We start from the raw sequence: 18779 nt of genomic DNA, 5'->3' as shown, positions 1-18779 counted from the left end.
TTTTTTAATGTAGATAAAGGGAGGATTGTTTGTCAGTTGCCAGTTATGCACATTCCCATTAAAGGTTTTGCTATTGACTGCACATGACTAATTCAATAGAATAAACTATATGGCCTAAAATATACTAAAGTAAATGGACTGACAGCAGATGAACTTGTTTAGGATTTCAGTGCATCATAGTAAATTCCCCACCTTATTTAAAACTGCATGTAAACCGTAGAAGCTTCAAGGTGGTAATTTTCATAAAGAAATTCCTGAGTGAGTTGGGTGCTTTACTCCATACTAACATCACCAAAAGAGATCCTGTTTTAAAGTCCCTTCTCCCAAAAGGATTAGGGAAGTAACACCATTTTGGTGATAATGTGGCAGGGAAGATAGTCACTTGAGGGATGGAAGCTCTGGGCTCCAGTTCCCACTGTGAATTTCTGTCCAGCTCGCTGATTTTTCAGGAAGGTGACCAATTTCACTACAAACTACTGAGTTTTCTAGGCTGCACATTTGCAAGTCTGTATTATGGAAAACAATAAATATATCCTGGGACAGAGAGTTACTGAGCCCGCCTCCCTGGACATTTGGGTTTCAGGCCTTAGTTTTAGGAGTAATGCAGAATTTGTAAAAGCAAAACAGTGGAGAGGAGAGAAGCCCAGCACAGACTACCCAGATGGTGCTAGCTCTGAGTTTTGTCAGGAGCTCTTTGTTCATCCATGCAGGCCTCCTGCTGCCTTTGCTTGGTTTTCTGCTCATTGGGATGGACTTGAGCTTGGAGGAGACAATCCTTGAAAATTAACCAATGCTCCTAGACCCTTCTTTTCTCCAGGGCCATATCCCATGGGATTCTTCCAAGCACATCCCTGAAGAGGCCAGTCTGCTCTCCTGAACTCCAGGGCTGTGATCCTGCTTTTTGCTTTTTTCCCTCCTCTCAGGATCCTACACTCCACCATCTCATGGTCACTGCAGCCAAGGCTGCCCCCCATCTTCACATCCCTGACCAGTTCTTTTTTGTTTGTAAGTACAGGGTAGCAGACACCCACCACGACCTCACCCATGTTGGGCTGCCCACTAAAGCTGACCCATAAGCTCTCAGCTGGCTCATCACTCATCCCTAGGCAGAGCTCCATGTGTTCCTGCTGCACTCCCACATAAACAGCAACTGCCCCTCCTTGCCATCCCAGCCTGTCCTTCCTAAAAAGCCTGTATCCATTCCATGGCAGCACTGCTAGTCGTGTGAGCTGTCCCACCACATCTTCGTGATCCCAATAAGATCATAGCTCTGCAACTACGTGCAGACCTCTAATTCCTCTAGTTTGTTCCTAGGCTACATGCATGGGTATACAGGCACTGCAGAGAGGCATTCAGCTGTGCTGCTTTCCCAGAACAGTTTTGAGGGCTTCCCCCATAATGTTGTTGTCTCAGCACTTCCTTATTTGTGTGCTACACTTGGGGTGGGTCCCCTTCAGCCTTGTTTTGTTAATCCTGATGTTTGTCACGTCCACTTCACACTGCACCCTTTGCTTGCCAACCTGCTCCACCACTTTCTCACTTAGTTGTGGGTCATCATCTCCCTCCCCTCTCATTCCTAGGCTAATGTGCTCCTCACCAGGTTGGCCAGCCTGTTGGCAAAGATGCTTTTACCCCACTTGGTTGATTGGGTCTCATCTCTTCCTAGCAGTCCTTGATCCTTGAAGAAGATCAGCTAGCTTGGGTGCTCTGTAGGACAGAGCTCCCAGCCCCTTGCTCTAGTCTGTAGTTGCAAATCTGCAAGTGGGGCAGGAGCCATAAAGTCACAGAAGTGAGCCACAGAAGAGCCACAAAGTGCCAGAAGTCACCAGCTTCCAGTCTCTGCTGCCATGGGAGTCTCCGTTTCCTAAGCTGATAACATGAATGCCACCTGCCCCTCCTTCAGTACGGTTGAAGGTTGCACTCTTGTAGCTGCAGGGTCTCAGAAAAGATCTGGTCAAGCCTCTTTTTGTCATGTGATGCCACATGGTCTGTGACTTCCTTCTGCAGCTCCTTTGCTTGTTGACGCAGTTTGTCCCACCGTGTGTGCCTCCTGCACTGCCTGTCCCCCCCAGCCCAGCCTCCATGAGGGGCTCCCCTGCAGCGGGGTGTCCTCTGTGGGCCAAGGCCTCTGAGGCTGCAGGGCCACGGCTGCCAGGCGCCCTGCCCATGGCACATCACCGTCGTTGCAGAGCAGGCATACACCATCGCCGGCAGAGTTTCCTTTCCCCTTCTGGGCGCCTGCTGGCTGCCTCTGTTTGCGTCCCTTATGGATGGGAGACAGGTTTCCTGGGGCTTGTCGCAAATCGAGGATTTGACCTGGTGTCCAGCAGCCTTCAGGAAGGCGGCACCCCGTCACTGCTGCAGGCTGGCAGCAAGTGGGGTGCAGGAACTGTCTGGGCTCCAAGTCAAGGGGCTTCCATATGCGCTGGTGCAGCAACTGAAGCAACTTAATCGATTTTTTTTTTCTCCCCTCAGTGCTGGTGGTGTGTACATTGGACTAGGTCTTCCCTGTGGAAAGCAACTAGTTTTGTTTTGGCAGTCCTCCCTGGGGAAAGCAACTTGTTTTGTTTTGGCAGTGCTACAGAACGCAAGGACTTACTTTGGGGCCATAAAAGTATTTTCCTGTATCTTAAAACACTTTCCTTTTTTTGTTTTCTCTCTCTAAGATAACAACCATCAAAGAAAACAACATTATGTACTTCAACATCAATTAAGCCCTCCATTAGATGCTTCTTGTGTTTATGGATGGGGGGGAATGACCCAAAAAACCTTACAAAAAAGCTGTGCTGTTCATTATAAAGAACCCTAGCACAGACAGTGCAAAATGCTCCTCAAAATCTCAAGTACAAAAATGAACCATTATGGATTTTTACTCTTTCCCAATGTTATTTAGTGCTTGCTAACAGAATGGGCTGTTAAAATTTGGGGGTGGGGGTGGGGGTGGGGGCTTTGAAGCAGTCACTGCAACCTTTCTCCCTAAATGTCCATGTTTGCTTTTTAAGCTTGTTGCCCGTTTTTTGTTATTTTGGCAAAGTTCCCACTGCTTAAATTGCAAGCCGTGAGCTGGACGTATGTTCTTTGAGGTCTCTCTAGCCTTTAAAGTGCAACAGTAATAACTAATATAAGAGGCGAAGGTCAGGGAAGCCAAGAGCTCTCTCACCTCCAAAGAGATATGAATCACTTCCTGTAAAAATGAAAGCAAAAGCTGTGAAGTACTCAGCATGGGAAGGTTAAGGATGGAAAAACGTAAAGTTTTGTTCAATCAGGGCTTTTTGTAATTAATATTTTCCCAAATGAAGAGCATTAAAGCCTGTGAAAAAATCTCGGAGCTAGCCTGGACATTGGTTTGGCAATGAGCAGGGGTGAGTGCTGGATCCGGCCCTCCCAGGGCCTCTGCTACCAGCTGCCAGGGCTGTGGCACCCTGGCACCATGTGGCTGCTGCTTTCCGGCCGCTCGTGTGCTCATGGGGGACTGAACTAGCTGAACCTTTCTTTTTTTTTTTTTTTTGGCCAAGTTTTCAGCCAGATCAGAGGCATTACAGGCTTTTTCTTTCAGTTGGAAAGGGCCTGGTATGGCACCGTGGGGCTGATAGTGTGAGGGTGGTGGCCCGAATTTAGCTGGGGTTAGGATGCTCCTGTACCTGCGCCCTGTGAAGGAGCCTGGGCTTGTCTGCAGCCCTGGCCATGGTCACCAACACCAGCGACAACCTCACAGAAAGCTGGCGATACTCCAGACCAGAAAAATCCTGCCAGGGCTTGTCTCGCTCTTCAGACTCTCTGTCGCATTCTGAAAAAAAAAATCAAACCAAACTAAACTAAAACCCTGCCACACTCAGTCTACCGCCCTGCGTGGTCAAACTCTGGTGTGGTGAAGCTCTGATACCTGCATAGGGATGATCAGGAAAAGCAGCAGCTATGATAGCAAAGCAGTTGGTTTAATGGCCTGTGGTTCAGTTTCTGTTTTTCATGTGCCAGGGGTTTAGTCTGAGGATGGTACTCGGAATAATGCTGTCTCAGGTTTTGTTTTTTCCATTTCTGATCCTGCACTGTTACATTCAGCAGGCTCGTTTCCTGCAGCCAGCCATTCTCTGCCTGCCTAGGTGGAGACATGGCTGATGATTTCATTCATAGCGGTCTTTGTGTTTCCCCCCCCGCCCCTTCCTTTCCAGCCTGTTCATGAAGCACATGGCTTCCAGCACCTGTCCCACAGCCTTTCCTACTAACATAACAGCTATGGGAGTCCAAAATAAGAGCAACACCCTGCAGACTAGGTTTTGGGGCTAGAGGAAAGACTTTAAGGCTGGCAAAATTCAGTTAACTTAACAGCGTAGGTAGGTCTGCAGACATTTCTTAAATCCCTTATCTGCTATTTTTCCTCTTGTGTATTCATTATCCCATGATGATTCCGAAAGCAACTAGCTGAAATATCTTGCTGGTAAAACGAGCCAGACTCACCTCTGAGCCACAGCATGCTGCTTTTCTTTCTTGGATTTTTTTTTTTTTTTTTTTTTTTTTAAAGCTGCCAAAACTCTACACCTTTCCACTTCAGGTTAGTGACGAGGTCAGGCACAGCATACTTTTGGTACCATAGACCAGAGTTAGAGACGATGCTTCTGATGGGGCTTGTACACAGCTCCTTGGCAGACAGCAACCTCCTTACCTCATGGTGGGCTTCCTGTGCAGGCAGATACCTTGTGTTACATAAAGGGAATGTTATACAAGTTTATAATTAGTATATAAGTGGAAAAGTCAAATTTTCTGCTTAGGAGAACACTGTTAATAAACACCTGCTTAATGCTCTGATTGGCTACAAAGCCAGTCCACTTTGGAGATGGAGGGCTGATGGTGACTGAGGTCAAAACTTGCTGAACCTGCAGGGCTCTTTGGCTGTGGTACCCTTGGTTACTGTCCAGCAAGAGAACAGTAAGGAAACTAAGCCAGATGATTGATAGCAAACCCTTTACTGAAGGGTTGAGGCCTAGATTTCTTAATGGTGTTTAGTTGTCAGAGGGACTAAATAGCGGTAAGGCTTGGTCCCCGTGTCCTGTGGTAGCTGCTGGGCGTCTGGAATATACGTGTGTGTGTGTGTGTGTGTGTGAGAATCAAAACACAGCACTGGTTCCTTGCCCGTGTTATTAGGCTTATTCACCATTGGGCATCTTGATTAGGCTCTGCACGCTAAACAAACGCAAAAAGCAATGATGGTAGTCCCAACAGTGAGAAGCAGCTCATTTGTACCCAGTTTGTCAATGCAGTGCTAGACTGTCTCAGCATTTCTGCTTCTCAATAGAGGCAAAGCCTCTGCTATTTGGCTGTTGGCAAGCTTAGTGGTTGCTCTGCTTCCTGGCTTCCCATAGGGTAGCTTATTTAAAAAAAAGGCATTTACAAAGAGCATAAACTGTAAAAGCAGGCTAAACACTTGGGAGTAGTACAGTAAACTCTAGCTGTGCTGGTGTACCTAGGCTGCAGTGAGGGCTCAGCTTGTACACGCAATAGCTTTAAAACCTTGGAAAGGTGCAGGGTCCTTGGCTTCCTATGGTGGAAGCTCAGCTCCTGCAAACAGTCCTTACTTATAGAGGAGGTTGCTGCTTACTGCCCCTGCAGTACATTGCAGGCCTCCCCCAGGGCAGGACAAACCAGATGGGTGCTGGAGCAAGCAGCAACTGCATGCTGGAAGATGGTGATGGGAGCTGGAAAAGTGAGGCGGGACCTCAAAAGGGCAGCTGGGTCCTCGCTTTCTCAATGTCTTGGTGTTATGCTTCTAAATGGTCTTGAGAAAATGCACTGAGAGAAGAAAGAAACATCCAGTTCATTTTTTTCCTTTGCCCTGGAGCTATCTCACCCCACGTACTTGGGAAGAGGCTCCTCTCGGCAACAAGCACGGACAGTACAACCACCAACCACACCTCAGTGGTGCTCATCTAGTATCTCCCAGAACCTGCCGCGGCACCTGACACAGCCCCAAGAAAACCCACCGTGCTACATAGCCCGTGTGGCCTCGCATCCACCTCTGCTCTCATAAGCCACTCCAGGCTCAGATCCTGGCGCTGTCACAGTTTGTAGGCCTGCTGCTACTCCCATGTGGAGCAAACCTGGTCAGGCAGCTGCTCTTGGTGCTGGTTGTTGGGTCACAGTGACCTGGTGGCCCTGGTAGTGCCAGCTTTCCACCATGTGTAGCTGCTCGCTCACCAGGCTGGTGCACCGGGCCTCCCGCTCCTGCTGGTGCTCCGCTCGCAAAGCTGGGCTGAGTCAGGGCTTTGCAAGGTGCGAGATGGACAATGGAGGAACAAGAGAGGGTGCTAGAGCGTCTTCATCATCTCCTCAAATATCCCATCCCTGCCAATTATCTGCTGTTTTAAGCTTGCAACGGGTTGGCTGTGCTGAAATTCATCACCCTCTGCACTGAGCCAGGCCCAGTTGCCTCACGTCAGACCAGTCTGTACCACCACCAACAGGGCTTGCTGGCTAAGACATGGACTACCTGCATGCATTGCTACATTAGCAGCTATATCAGAGCAAGTAGGAGGCCTGCATACCCATAAGCTAGGTGGACACTGGCTTTTGGGCCTGAAAATAGTATTATCTGCCCCTATTGTTTAAAGGACACCCATTTTAAGAAAAAAAGGAGTGTTGGGGGGAAGAAGGCAGGTGGCTGCTTTTGGCAAAGCAGTCTTACTTCTAAAATCATCACTTTCAAGCCCATGCAAAACTGGCTATGGAAATAGCAAAAGGGAACACAGTGAGTCATATTCTGCTACATTTTAAGTAAATCTTGATCACTTAAGAAGATCAAAAAAAAGTTTCTGCTCAGTTTTCTCCACGAGCAGTTCAATTCCCAAGGTGCACACTCCAACTCCCCTGAAGCAGCTGTTCTTAGATTTGGAGAAACCCAAAATCAATTACATCAACTTTAATAAACTTCATGATAAAGACAGTTCATCAATTACCACTGTTTTTTTCTGCCATAGGGGTTCTGCAGCTGTTTTTATTTTAAAACAGTCCACTACAGAATAAGACTATACAACTGGAAATCACACATACGATCAGGCACATGAAATCAAGATGAATGTTATGCTGTGCAAAACAATCGATCTGTAATTTTACCAGAATGATTAACTACCTTGTTGTCCCAGTTGCTGCTGGGCCTGTATGCACATCACAGAAAATTATGTAACAACGGCATGCTGGCTTTGAGTTACTTTGCAGCCCAGATCGTGCCATGACTTCACTATTTGCAGTAAACTATTACTGTTTGTAACTTTGTAATTAAGGGTTTTGCCTGAAAAATGCCTATTTGCGGAGTGTTAGGTTTCTTGCTCTAGTTTTAGACTAATGACTTTAGACTGAAATGTTCATGACCATAATCCACTGTACACAAGGACTTCAACTGCTTCTTTTTAATATAAATAATTACATTTTAAATACCTCTGGCTCTTTTTTTAAAGTGTGAAAAAAATGCATAGGCTAAAAGCTCAGAATTCAAAGCTAACTTTATTTTAAAAAGTATACATATATATATCTCATATATTAGAGGAAATTAATGCATAATATGAACTAATTGATACTGCAATTTGGGGGGAAAAAAAGGAAAAAAAATGCAGTTGTGGTTACGCTTGTGTAATAGGGATGACCATTCAGCTGTTTTTCTACCTAAAAGCATGATAAGGATTCAGGATAATGCATATCTTTAGCTGAACTTGTGATTATATTGGCCAAATCAAGTCAGGAGGCCCTTTTTCTTTCTTCTTTTTTTTTTAGTATCTTGAAGTCTAGAATCTGTGACCTAAGAAACAAACGTAAACAAAATTCAGTCTTAAAGAGCAGTCGATTAGCTGTTTTGAAGCCACTATGGCCTCATCTTTGCTTTTATCAGAGCTGCTCTAGCTACTAAAAATGCTAAAGCAAATTGTCCACAAGTGTTTAACGATTTCAGTGGTGATCAAGTTGGGCTGAAAATGCCAGCAGACTGTCTGTCCCTTGAGTTCCCGACAGTTCTGGCAGCATAGATAATTACAGTTTGAGATGAAGATGATTTCAACACAAACATCCTGTTATGAGTGCATTCTAGCCCTTGTAAGTGCAAATGCAGCTAAGTGTAAATGTTACTTATTTCCCAGTTTAATCCACTTTGTAGATGCCTTATTTACTACCAGACATTGCAGCCCAAATTCATGAGTGCAGGGTCCCCTCCTAATGCCCAAGCAACGTTATGCATCTCAGAAAGACTTCACAGACAAGAGCTTATTGAGCAAGGAGCTGCCAGTACCAAACAGTAGGGAATACTGGGGAAGGAATTAAGTTTTATCTTTAGATATAGTTAGGCATCCATGTCTACATGAGCTTCCATTTCTTAATTATCACAAGTTCAAATGGCCTCAGTGCTAGCGACCTGACTGGGTCCCCCAGGGAAGACCAGGCTGTCCTTTCCACCTGTATATAAGAAGAGACTGTTAAGCATCTGAAGAACTTCTCTGGCAAAAATTGAAGTACCTTGAGATTTCCAAACCTTAAGCAGGGTTTTGAACACTACAATTTTGGCAAAAGGTGTTTAAGACTTACTGAGGGTCCAGCCATATGGACTCCAGTCAGTCCAACTCATCGTTCCACTGATAGATAGCACATATGTTCTTTGTTGGGCGAAAAGCTATCAAATGCAGATTAATTCTGCTCAGTACAGCCTTCAAATCATGTTCTGATGTGCTTGAAAAGCAGAACAGCTCAGTTATCTTCTGCTTTTATAGTTACTTTGAGGTTTCCAATACAGATACTTAGTTATCTAATTGCCCATAAGGCAAGAATTAACTGAGGATACAATGAACTGGTGGTGGTAAAACTGCACCTACGTAAAAGGAAATCAGCTAAATAAAAAAGGCCAAATTTTATAATACCTGCTTTGCAATTTATTCAATGCATAAAACAAATCTGCAGAACTTGTGATGTTAACAGGCTGCTGACGTGCCTTTTTTATTTTCCTTTGCTGTAATCAGGGAAGCAAAGGGACACCGAGCAAGTTTAAGCTCTCTCATTGTCTTTCTGTATTACTATTCAGAAACAGTGTGAGGCAGCGATATGTATTATTAAGTATTGCTTAAAAACTGGTCATATACTTTATCTTCAGATGCTTGGTACATACCAGTTCAACCTCACACCAACATTCCAGTGGGGATAAAAGGTCTTTTTTGTCAAAATCATTTTATTAAAGAGTTAATGTCACAACAAGCTCAAAATAACACATGCTTCAGAAATAAATTTGATGAAAAATACTCTAAACAGAAATATGTATGTTTTAAAGGCATGGTAAAGCATCAGTTGCAAGAAACTTCTGCAAACAGGTGCAAATTCTGTCAGTACAATGGAAAAACTCAGTAAAGAAGCCTTCTGGCCATTTCTTCTGTCTATGTAGTGCAGCTTGTCTAACAATTTAAATCAGAAATGGCACAATTTCCATGGCTGCATAGACCCAAATGTATTTCTTCAATAATTAGCCCCAGCACAGATTTTTCACTGAGTACTAACAAAACAAATTTAGCTGACATCTTAACACAGCAGTAATACATATATTATACACATGATAAATGTTTGACTCATGCAGCCTCCTCAGTTACATAAGTTTTTTTGATTTACTCAAGAAACATTATAAAAAAATAGGTTTGCAATTTGTATTTCACTCCAGCGTTAGCTCCGCGTCACCTCAGGCAAAGACACTGTTTCAGGAGATAATCTAATTTGGCAAGAAATCTGCCCTAATTCTTAACCTCATTTTTGTAAATCCACGTAGAAAATAAATGCGAATTCTTTATACAAAACAAGAGCAAATAACTGTACCTATATAAAAGGGGATTCATTCCTTTAGTTTTATTATCATGGCACATACTTTATAGTTTCACAACAGCATACTGATTTTCATTTAGTTTTTTAAACCCCAAAATAGTGTTGATGAACGGAAGAATGTGAGTTACCATAGGCAGCTGACTCATGCATTAAGCAATTCATGTTCTTTATCAGTTTTCCCAACAGCGTCAGGATTGGATAATGGGTCAAGGTCAGCAAAGAGACTGAACCAAGCAGTCAAGTCTTTAGGATTCTTTGTAGGATCTGGAGGAAAAAAAAAAGAAAAAAAAAAAAGAGAGAAGTACAAACTTGGAGTATTTACTTGTCAGCTATTTTAAAACCAAACTGACTGAATGCTTGACTGAGGTCAAACAAATGCCATACTATTCTTTAATTTATTATTTAAGGCACCTCTGACAAGACAATTGGAACGAGTAATTACATTAAAAAAAAATCTTCAACAGAATATGAAATTTTTGTAAGAATGCATGTTGCACATCTGTTTGCCTGTGCATTTTATATGGCTTCTGCCACGATAAGCACAGGAACACTTTAATTATTTAAAAATAGAAATAATCTCTCTGTGTCTAGCTTTTTGCAGAAACTGCTTTGTTTTGTGAAAGGTATTTTACTTGTGTGTGCACCTGTATGCCTACAAAGAGTAAAAGGTAATGGAAGCACGTTTTAGTTTCAACCACATCTTGTCTCTTACAGGACTGAATTCCTTAGTCTAAATCCAGTTCATGTGACCACGGTGTCCCCCTGTATATGACCCTCCTGTACTGCCATACGGTGTCATTACTCATCTGGAATGAAGCTTTAATGGGAAGGCCTTGGCTGGCGAGAGAGGGTATGTTTGATAGCTAATCCAGTCCCATGTACAGCTTCTAGTATTAGGCTGTACTTTTTGATTGATTTCTACCTTTATTCATAGAAAGACAGTGCAAGGATCACAGTGATGCTTTCACAGAGCATGTACTGACTACTAACAAGCTGCTGCTTTTTGTACCAGATGGTGCCTTTCAGGGAGAGTAGCTTCACTCCTTGTCAGGAGGATTAGCCATAAACACATTGGAAGTTCACGAACATGTGAATCTGTGGTCAACTTCGTGTCTGTAGTCTGGGGCAAGTAGCTGGAAATTGCTATTTGAATGCCCTGTAGTGCTGAACCATCCGAAGAACCTTCCCTTTCCTTTAAAAGGTAGCATTCACCTTTAGTGTCTGAAAGAAGTTGGTGTGAAAGGAGAAACCTAAGTCAAAACAAAACTGTGCTCTCTCATCTCTGAATCTCCTTGAAGGAGCTACAAGAGTATTTCAGTTATCAGTGGTCTCAAAATGCCAGAGACTGTGAATAAGCACAGATGTTTCTTTTGACAAAACAGAAGGAAGTCAGTCACCTGAGCATGAAGTCTCAATCCCACGAGGGCTGAAGGCGAGCAAGGTGATTCAGATTACTGGCAGTGGCACTGACAACCAGGTGTTTGCTCACTCTTCGATTATCTTTGATAACAGCAGTGAGGGCCTGCATTGTGCAATAGTTTGCAAGTTTTCTAATATCAGCACTGGTTTCTTTAAGCCTAGCTAGACTACTGCAGCTGAACTATTGCATCTATATGTCTATAATGACATACAGATGTCACAGGGGTTCCTACCTTCTCCTATCATTCCAGAAGGGCAGATGTTCAAGTTACAGAGGGGGTGACTTTGGCTGCTATAAGATGGTGCATTGCCCTTGTTCTTTTTTTTGTGATCCTCTGCTAACATGTATTGTATTGATAGTGAAATAAGATGTGGTCTTCTACTTGAGAGAGAGAATGCTCCAGCGCTGAGCAAAAGCGTTCCTTGTGAACCAAAGGATTTATGGACAAAGGAAAAAAAAAAGGCTCTGCATGGCATGACTTCTATCATCTTTGTGTCTGGAAAACTAGAATAATCTGTCACTTTCATAAACACAGATTTTAAAGTAACTGAATGTTGCTCCTTTTTCTGGTGCCTTTATTGTAGCTGTGATGTCTCACTCAGTTCCAAAACAGTTCCCCAAACCTCTTAACTATCCTCTTCTGCTGGGCAGAGAAAGGTCAGGCTTTTAAGCCCAGGAAGTTGGGGAAGGAATACACATCATCCATTTCTTCTGCACTGAAGATCTTTAACATAGGTTGTTTGACTGTGAATGTACAGAATAGGCTACACACTGGTGATAAGGATTCTATATTTCCTGGGCTCGGTTATCTGGAAAACGGTAGTCAAAATCAGTGGGGCTTTGTCTCAGTAAATGGCAGGACTATGCTCTCTTGGCTTAGTTGCAACAAGTGAAGTAAGTTTCGAACAGATAACTACTGAAATGATGTATGCTGTCAATGAGATTTGCAGTTAGGGCTCTTCTACCATATCAGTAGCAAGTGTTTTAGTGACAATCTCCTCCCAGAGCTTCAAAACAAACAATGTTTAGCTTAGACTAAATGCATGCAGATGCTATGACTCAAAATTGTAGCAGAAGAAACTGTGGTTTCAACTCCCTCATCCCACAGTAAACTACTCTCCTGACATACTACCAGCACTAAAGCCTACAAAGCCCCCTGCCACATACACACGTACATTTACCATACACATAACCAACACTGAAACACAGTAATTCATTAGTAAGCATAAGATTCTTGATGTGTAACTAATATAAAAATATATTTTATTATGATAGATTAACCGAGAAGGCTGGAAAGATACAGGATTAAAAACTGAATAGAAAAAGCAAAGTAACTGAAAAAACACATGCATGTATCACCTTTCACCGGCGTCTTGTTAGCATTCACATTCATGCTGTTGGGTTTCTGTGCTGGCTGTGGTATAGATGGAGGGTTCACACTGTTAGCTGCCCATCCTAAAATTCAATAATATAGGAGCATTAGTGTTAAGTAGTAACTAATTTGTGAACTCTGACATCTAGCAGGACAATGCTCCCAGCAGCTGATGGAGCAGAACCTTCCTACTTCTTTCCTTTTACAGTTCCAAGGACTTTCATTTCATTGACAAGTCCAGAAAGAATATGCAGAGAACCTGGATTTTTTTAATTAGTTTTGAAAAGATTAATTCTGAAAAAAAATAATTTCTGTCCAAAGCACTTTAAAGAACAAAATTCAGCATGTATGACTTAAAGTTAACTTAAAACTAAGGTTTTATAGGATATTTTTCATTTTTCCTTCATTTGTAAGGATCTTCTCAGCACAGAGAGAGTAACTACATGCAAAAAAATGAAAGTGGGTACTCACAATTTATTGTTCTAATACGCACATTCCATAGCAACAAGAGAGTAATGACAAATACAGTTAATGAGGCCAAGTGGTAGAGGAACTAGGATGGCAAGATGAGCTAGGGCTGGTATACCACAGAAACATATTAGGCAAAAAGGAGAATTTCTGCCCTTAAAATTACTGGTTTAAGATATTTAAGTCCTTATGCTCGATCACATTTAGAGGACAGAGGTCAAGTTTCTAACATCAAAGTTATGTTATAGCTATAGGTAGATAGCTTTTTTTTCTTCCTAGTAATTCAATTCAAAACAGTAATTCAATTCAATGTCTCCTGTAAGTATGAACTGGACAATCATCCATCCATCTAAGGGATCTAGTATATCTAATTCTGGAATATCACATATGATATATTAATCTCTACGCACAGTTAGCATTTCCTTATTCAGTCTCTTTTGCTGCAAAGTTATGCTATCATCTCCTTTTTCTGCTCTTCTTCCTCCCCTTAATATTTCCTCTTTTGACACTACTGTCAGAAATTGGCACATTGCATCCTGAGACCTACTGTAACAGCCACATAAGCCACATAAAAATGCAGATGTAGAGGGATCACATATGTTTGAGTCAAAGGTGACAAAGGCTTATGAACCAGTCTGTTTGTCTTGAAAATGAGATTTCTAAGAGTTTAAGAGAATTTGAACTATAAATAATAAAAAGTATCGCACTTCAGAACAACACATGTTTTTAGGTATTTTCTCTGTGTTATGAAAGACAAGAATTGCAGAGCACGTTGCACACAACTACAGATAACTGTAAGGCTTTCATTTGTCTGGAGGTCTATTGAAAGAAAATATTTTATATGTCAGTGGATGGCAAAGAATAAATTAAGTGGGTTAAGTGAACAAGGCCAAATCCTAATTTCATAGAAATGAATGGGACTGTTTCCCAGAAACTTTCTGTGCAAGTTCCACTGACTTCAGTGAGATCAGGAATTGGCTACTAGGGAATTCACTGATGTTCATTTACACTGTTGTGACTGGCAGACCACAAAGCTAAACCCTGCAGAGCAGTTAACTCTTTTTTGGAACTTTTGAGTCCCTAGACTAAGTTTTGGTAAGCAGCATGTCCACGAGAGATGCTGTGCTCTGCTCTCTATTCATTAAAACCTAGGCAGTTCCACTGCCACTTAAAAACAAAGAACCTAACAAAAAAAAGTCCCATCAAAAGTGTTCCTCAAAATACATGCTGCTTTTGAACTTACGGTTCTATCAAGGTTTTAGGAAAGACTGTCACAGATTTTTTACAAAATAGTTTTGTGTATCTCATTTTTAGTGCCCACTCACAGCAAGTTACAGAGAACTTTGTCTTTGAAAAACAAATTGCAGTCCCTCAGTTTGAAAGTATTTGTCACCCTTAGCCTGTTCTGGTTTGCCTGATCACGGCACGACTTCATTACGCAACTAGACAAAAGATTATCAGCGAGACAGCAAGGAAACCAAACAGCTTACTTTTCAGCTAGCATCTTCACAACACTTACCGCAATTACATTTAGAAATGGAATCAGTAAGCTGCACATTTTCTTACCAACTAAAATAAATCCCTATGTAGATAATATAAAGAGGAGTCCTTAGTGGTATGGATAAGTAAATGGGGCCATAAACATAATGAAAAAGAAAGCTAATGCTCTCTGTGAGAAAGTAGAAAGGTAACCAAACTACAAAGCTGTACGTGTAATGGAATATAAAGCATTTGTTGAGACCATGCTTTGCTTTTAATGTACACATGTGTGTGTATATAAATATATACATGCGTTTATACACACACACACACACACATATATTTATATACATTTTAAAACAGCACCTGGCAGTCCCATTGCAATTCAAAGTCCCATTGTGCTAGATCCTGTCTATAAATACAGCCAGAGAAAACTGTGAGTTGGGAATTCCTGATTGTAACAGTTTATAACCTGCACAGCATTGTGCCTGTTTTACAGATTAAGATCTGAGGCAGAGGGAAAACAAAGCCCCAAAGATTTATGAGTGTGCTTAATGTAAAATAAGTAAGTAATCTCACTGAAGTTAATAGAAAAGTTAATATGCTTAAAGTTAAGCATGTGAGTTTTAAGAATCTTTATGGTCTTAAGGCTGAATTCACACAGGAAGTATGCAACATCTAGGCTCTTGCATAGCACCTCACACTGTATAATTATTAAACAGCTCTAGCAATTAGGAAAAAAACACAGCCTAATGTAGGACATGCATCACAAGTCCTCAGTAAAAACATCTAAATCACATATTCTAATATTTTCAGCTTTTATGTCTAGATATGTTTATTCTGCAGTTGCAGAATATTCTGCAGCCTCTGTTTCCAAATATATTGGCAAAGGTCAAATTACAAAAGGAGTCCTGTGAAATGAAATGCAGTTTAAGATTAAAATTGAGATTTCACAAGATACGAGAGGGACAGAATTTTACCTTCAATTCAAAAATAAGAAACAAATAATTAAAAAAGAAAAATATTCTTGAAACTTAGCTTAAATAGGGCGTTTTACTTGGCAACTGGAGTCAGTTGGGAACATGCTGATACAGTCAATCAGCTGATTAGCTGTTACTTTATAAATGTCAGTAGATCAGTTTATCATGATCTTCCGCCAAAGCCTTAGAAGTCTCTTTGAAAACAGCAACCTATTTTTCTCTTTCAATAGCTATTTATATATTTATTATATCTATTATATCTATTTATATATGTTTTTATATATATATTTATATATGTTTTTATATATATATATACATTTATATAATATCTATTTACATGGGATATCCTGCTGACTAGAACTGGTTTTCCATTTCTAGTGTTCCTTTGATGCAACATATTTGAGTTTTAATTTTGAGATACTAATACCAGTGTCTCCCGCAAATGAAAGGGACAATAACATTCTCAGACAGGATATCCAGCCCTGTTTACCACTGACATCTTAAAAATATTTTTCTTTCAAAAATATGTTTACACTCAAAAACAAGTAAAAACTCTCAAAAAAGTCAACACCATACTATTTATTTTGCCATACTTAGTAATTTGTTTAAAATCTGTTAATGCTTCTGTGTCATGGGGAAAAAAAACAGTGAAAACCACCTTTCTTAATTTTAATAGATACTATCTCAGCTTCTAATTACATACTGTTTTAATTTGACAACACAGTGACTAAATTTCTTCCACAATTTTTTAGTTCATATTTTATGGTGTCAAACCCTATGCTTTTTCAGTCTCCATTTTATCAATCATGCTCATAGATGCATGCACCTCATCCTAAGAAAAATATATTTAAAATTGCATAGCATTGCAAATGTCACCTCCCCAGCTCCCAGTTATGTGTTCATGTCAGTGAACCCAAATATCTTACCTTTGTGAGGATGGTGACTGAGTTAATTGCAAGGTAAAATTGATTTTTCTTATTCTTGCCAAACTGGCACAGCCCATTTCATATCATCTATGTTTGTACCAGTCTCATGGGATCCAAAAAGTAGTCTTCAGGATGAAACCATTCTGCTAGTCTCTCCAACATCACCTTTCCCCAAATAACAGGAAAATGACTGTGGGACAACAAAGTCCCAGAAGGTGAACTCCTCCTCTAGCTTGCAATGCCCTATGGAAAAATCCAGACTGGCTGCTGCCGGACAGTGGGGAGGGTGAAGGTGGCTGCTTTTGACTGGATACCACCAGCCTCCTACCCTTGCTCAGCACAGGCCAAAGAAGCAGCAGGAAAGCTCTGCTCTAGTTCCCTCTTTTTCTTTTTGCTTCCCCACAGCAGCTTGGAAAGACCAAGAAAATCAACCACACAGAAGGAAGGGGAGAGTAGGGGTTGTTATCTGCTTTGGTACGAAACCATCTTACAAGACAAACCCACTTGCATGGCTGCTAGAGGAGACCACCCATTCTCCCTTATCCCATGCGCCTATAGGCAACATTATGGGACACACACAAAAAAAAGAGACAGTGAATGAATGTAACTGATTTTCACTCAGCTGCTTAGAAACAGTATTCCCAGACAAAATACAGAAAACATATTTGGGTTTCTAGAGGGCACGAAGGAGAGTGATGAAAATTGTTCAGTGTTCTTTGCCCCCTTAATAGACAGACACAGCAGCTGTGATTTAAACAGTAAAATGCAGTCAAACATATTTCCTGTTACAGAAAGATGTCTCAAGTGCCTACAGAGCATTTCAACAAACTCAGTGAAAACAGGCAAGATAAGAAAAAATATTCAAGATAATTCTGACTTCAGGTTTTAGGGCACTTCATTCACAAACACTGAATGACCAGGGCTAGAAAAACAAATACGCAACTTAGTGTATATTTCTCCAAGCCACACCTTGCTTGAACAATAAAGTGTTTCAGGGATTCTGCAGCTATGGCACAATATAAGCCGTCACCACACTCCGAGGTAGCAGAAAGCCATACTCTAAAGCATAAAACAGAAACAAGATGCTAACTAACCCGATGCTTAGCCTTCTGCTAACAGAACAAGATGAGCTCTCACCATGTAGAGATGACTGCAAGTCATTCATGTTTTGGTCTAAGAGCTGTGAGGGCAAATAGCCGGACGGTGTCCCTGCCACAGATGATGAAGTGTTCTCCACATCTCCAGCTGAAGAGTTCACAGCAAGGTCAGCAAGCGCAACCTGTCCAAAGACAGCTGTCCACTCTTTGCTGAACTCCCCCTCGTCCAAGGAGGAAGCATTGAGGATCTCATTCAGTAATACCATGTCATCCTTATCACTGGGTTCAGGCTCCAAGGACCTCACAAACCGATCTTTTGAAGCTGTCTCCGAAACAAAACACAGAGTAAAGATAAATCAACATTCAAAACAAACAAACCAAGAACAAAACCAGTATTTTTAAAATATCCAATCTAGTTTTTGTATGTTAACTCTGATTGGAATATATTTGTCTGAATATTTGTTTGCTATTTTAGATCCAGTTCCCCTGGACATCTGGGCTTGTAGCTTATGCAACAAGTTATTCCCTAATTATCTTCAGATAACCTCACTTCTATTAAGACTCATTTTTCCCTTTAAAAAAACACTGCAAGGACACTTAAAGATCTATTAAATAACACAGAGCAACATTACACACGCTAATGCATAAAACATGGCAGAGGACTGCTTTTATGTTGTTTTTTCAATCCTTATATAAACTTCCTCTCAAAAAAAAAAAATCAGACTGGTACAATTTGAAAATAAATGGGAGTTGCGGATGACTCTAGAATTTCATGGGAATGTATTTAAGATAACCTTTATGGCTTTCTGCTCAATGCTTCAATTACTCAGGTATTTCCCCATAGGAATAAGTTACGCTACACAAAGTGAGATTTCTAAACTCTTCAATGCTGGAGTAACTTTTCTCTCAGTTAAATCAATATTAAATTGCCATTAACTTAATCACAGCACTGCTAGGCTGCTGAGAAATAACTGGGGCCACTCTTCTTTTGACTCTCCTGACACTGTTTTCCATCTAGCATCGGACAGCTGGATCACTTGAGCAGATGTTCCTTCAAAGCAATTTTTTTTGGCCTTTTTTAGAAACATTAAATATTTGTAGAAAATATATGAAACTTGCGACCAAGATCAAAATCCTTTTCTCTAGCTTAAAAAGTATTTTGAGAGTGAAATATCATGGAAACCCAAGTATTATTTTACCTATAAA

The 18779-nt window shown here is 41.2% G+C and overlaps 1 protein-coding gene across 6 annotated transcripts in view; it reads right to left on the bottom strand.

The window, feature by feature from the left end:
• Positions 1–7472: 7472 nt before the first annotated feature.
• Positions 7473–18779, bottom strand: part of ICA1 (islet cell autoantigen 1) — a 75561-nt gene continuing 64254 nt past the window's right edge. For 4 of the 6 annotated variants that reach the window (XM_064506369.1, XM_064506370.1, XM_064506366.1 and 1 more), the window contains exons 13-15: positions 17614–17895; positions 12611–12706; positions 9174–10095 (exon numbers count right to left, since the gene is read on the bottom strand). In XM_064506369.1, coding sequence (XP_064362439.1) covers positions 9974–10095; positions 12611–12706; positions 17614–17895 — 500 coding nt within the window. In that variant the 3' untranslated portion in view covers positions 9174–9973. Of the gene's footprint in view, positions 7784–9173; positions 10096–12610; positions 12707–17613; positions 17896–18779 lie in introns of those variants that run through there. The other 2 variants (XM_064506367.1, XM_064506371.1) reach the window with 2 other exon arrangements.

This window comes from Dromaius novaehollandiae, chromosome 2 (assembly GCF_036370855.1).
Source record: "Dromaius novaehollandiae isolate bDroNov1 chromosome 2, bDroNov1.hap1, whole genome shotgun sequence".
NCBI classification, from domain to species: domain Eukaryota; kingdom Metazoa; phylum Chordata; class Aves; order Casuariiformes; family Dromaiidae; genus Dromaius; species Dromaius novaehollandiae.
This window is presented reverse-complemented; position numbering and strand designations above follow the sequence as displayed.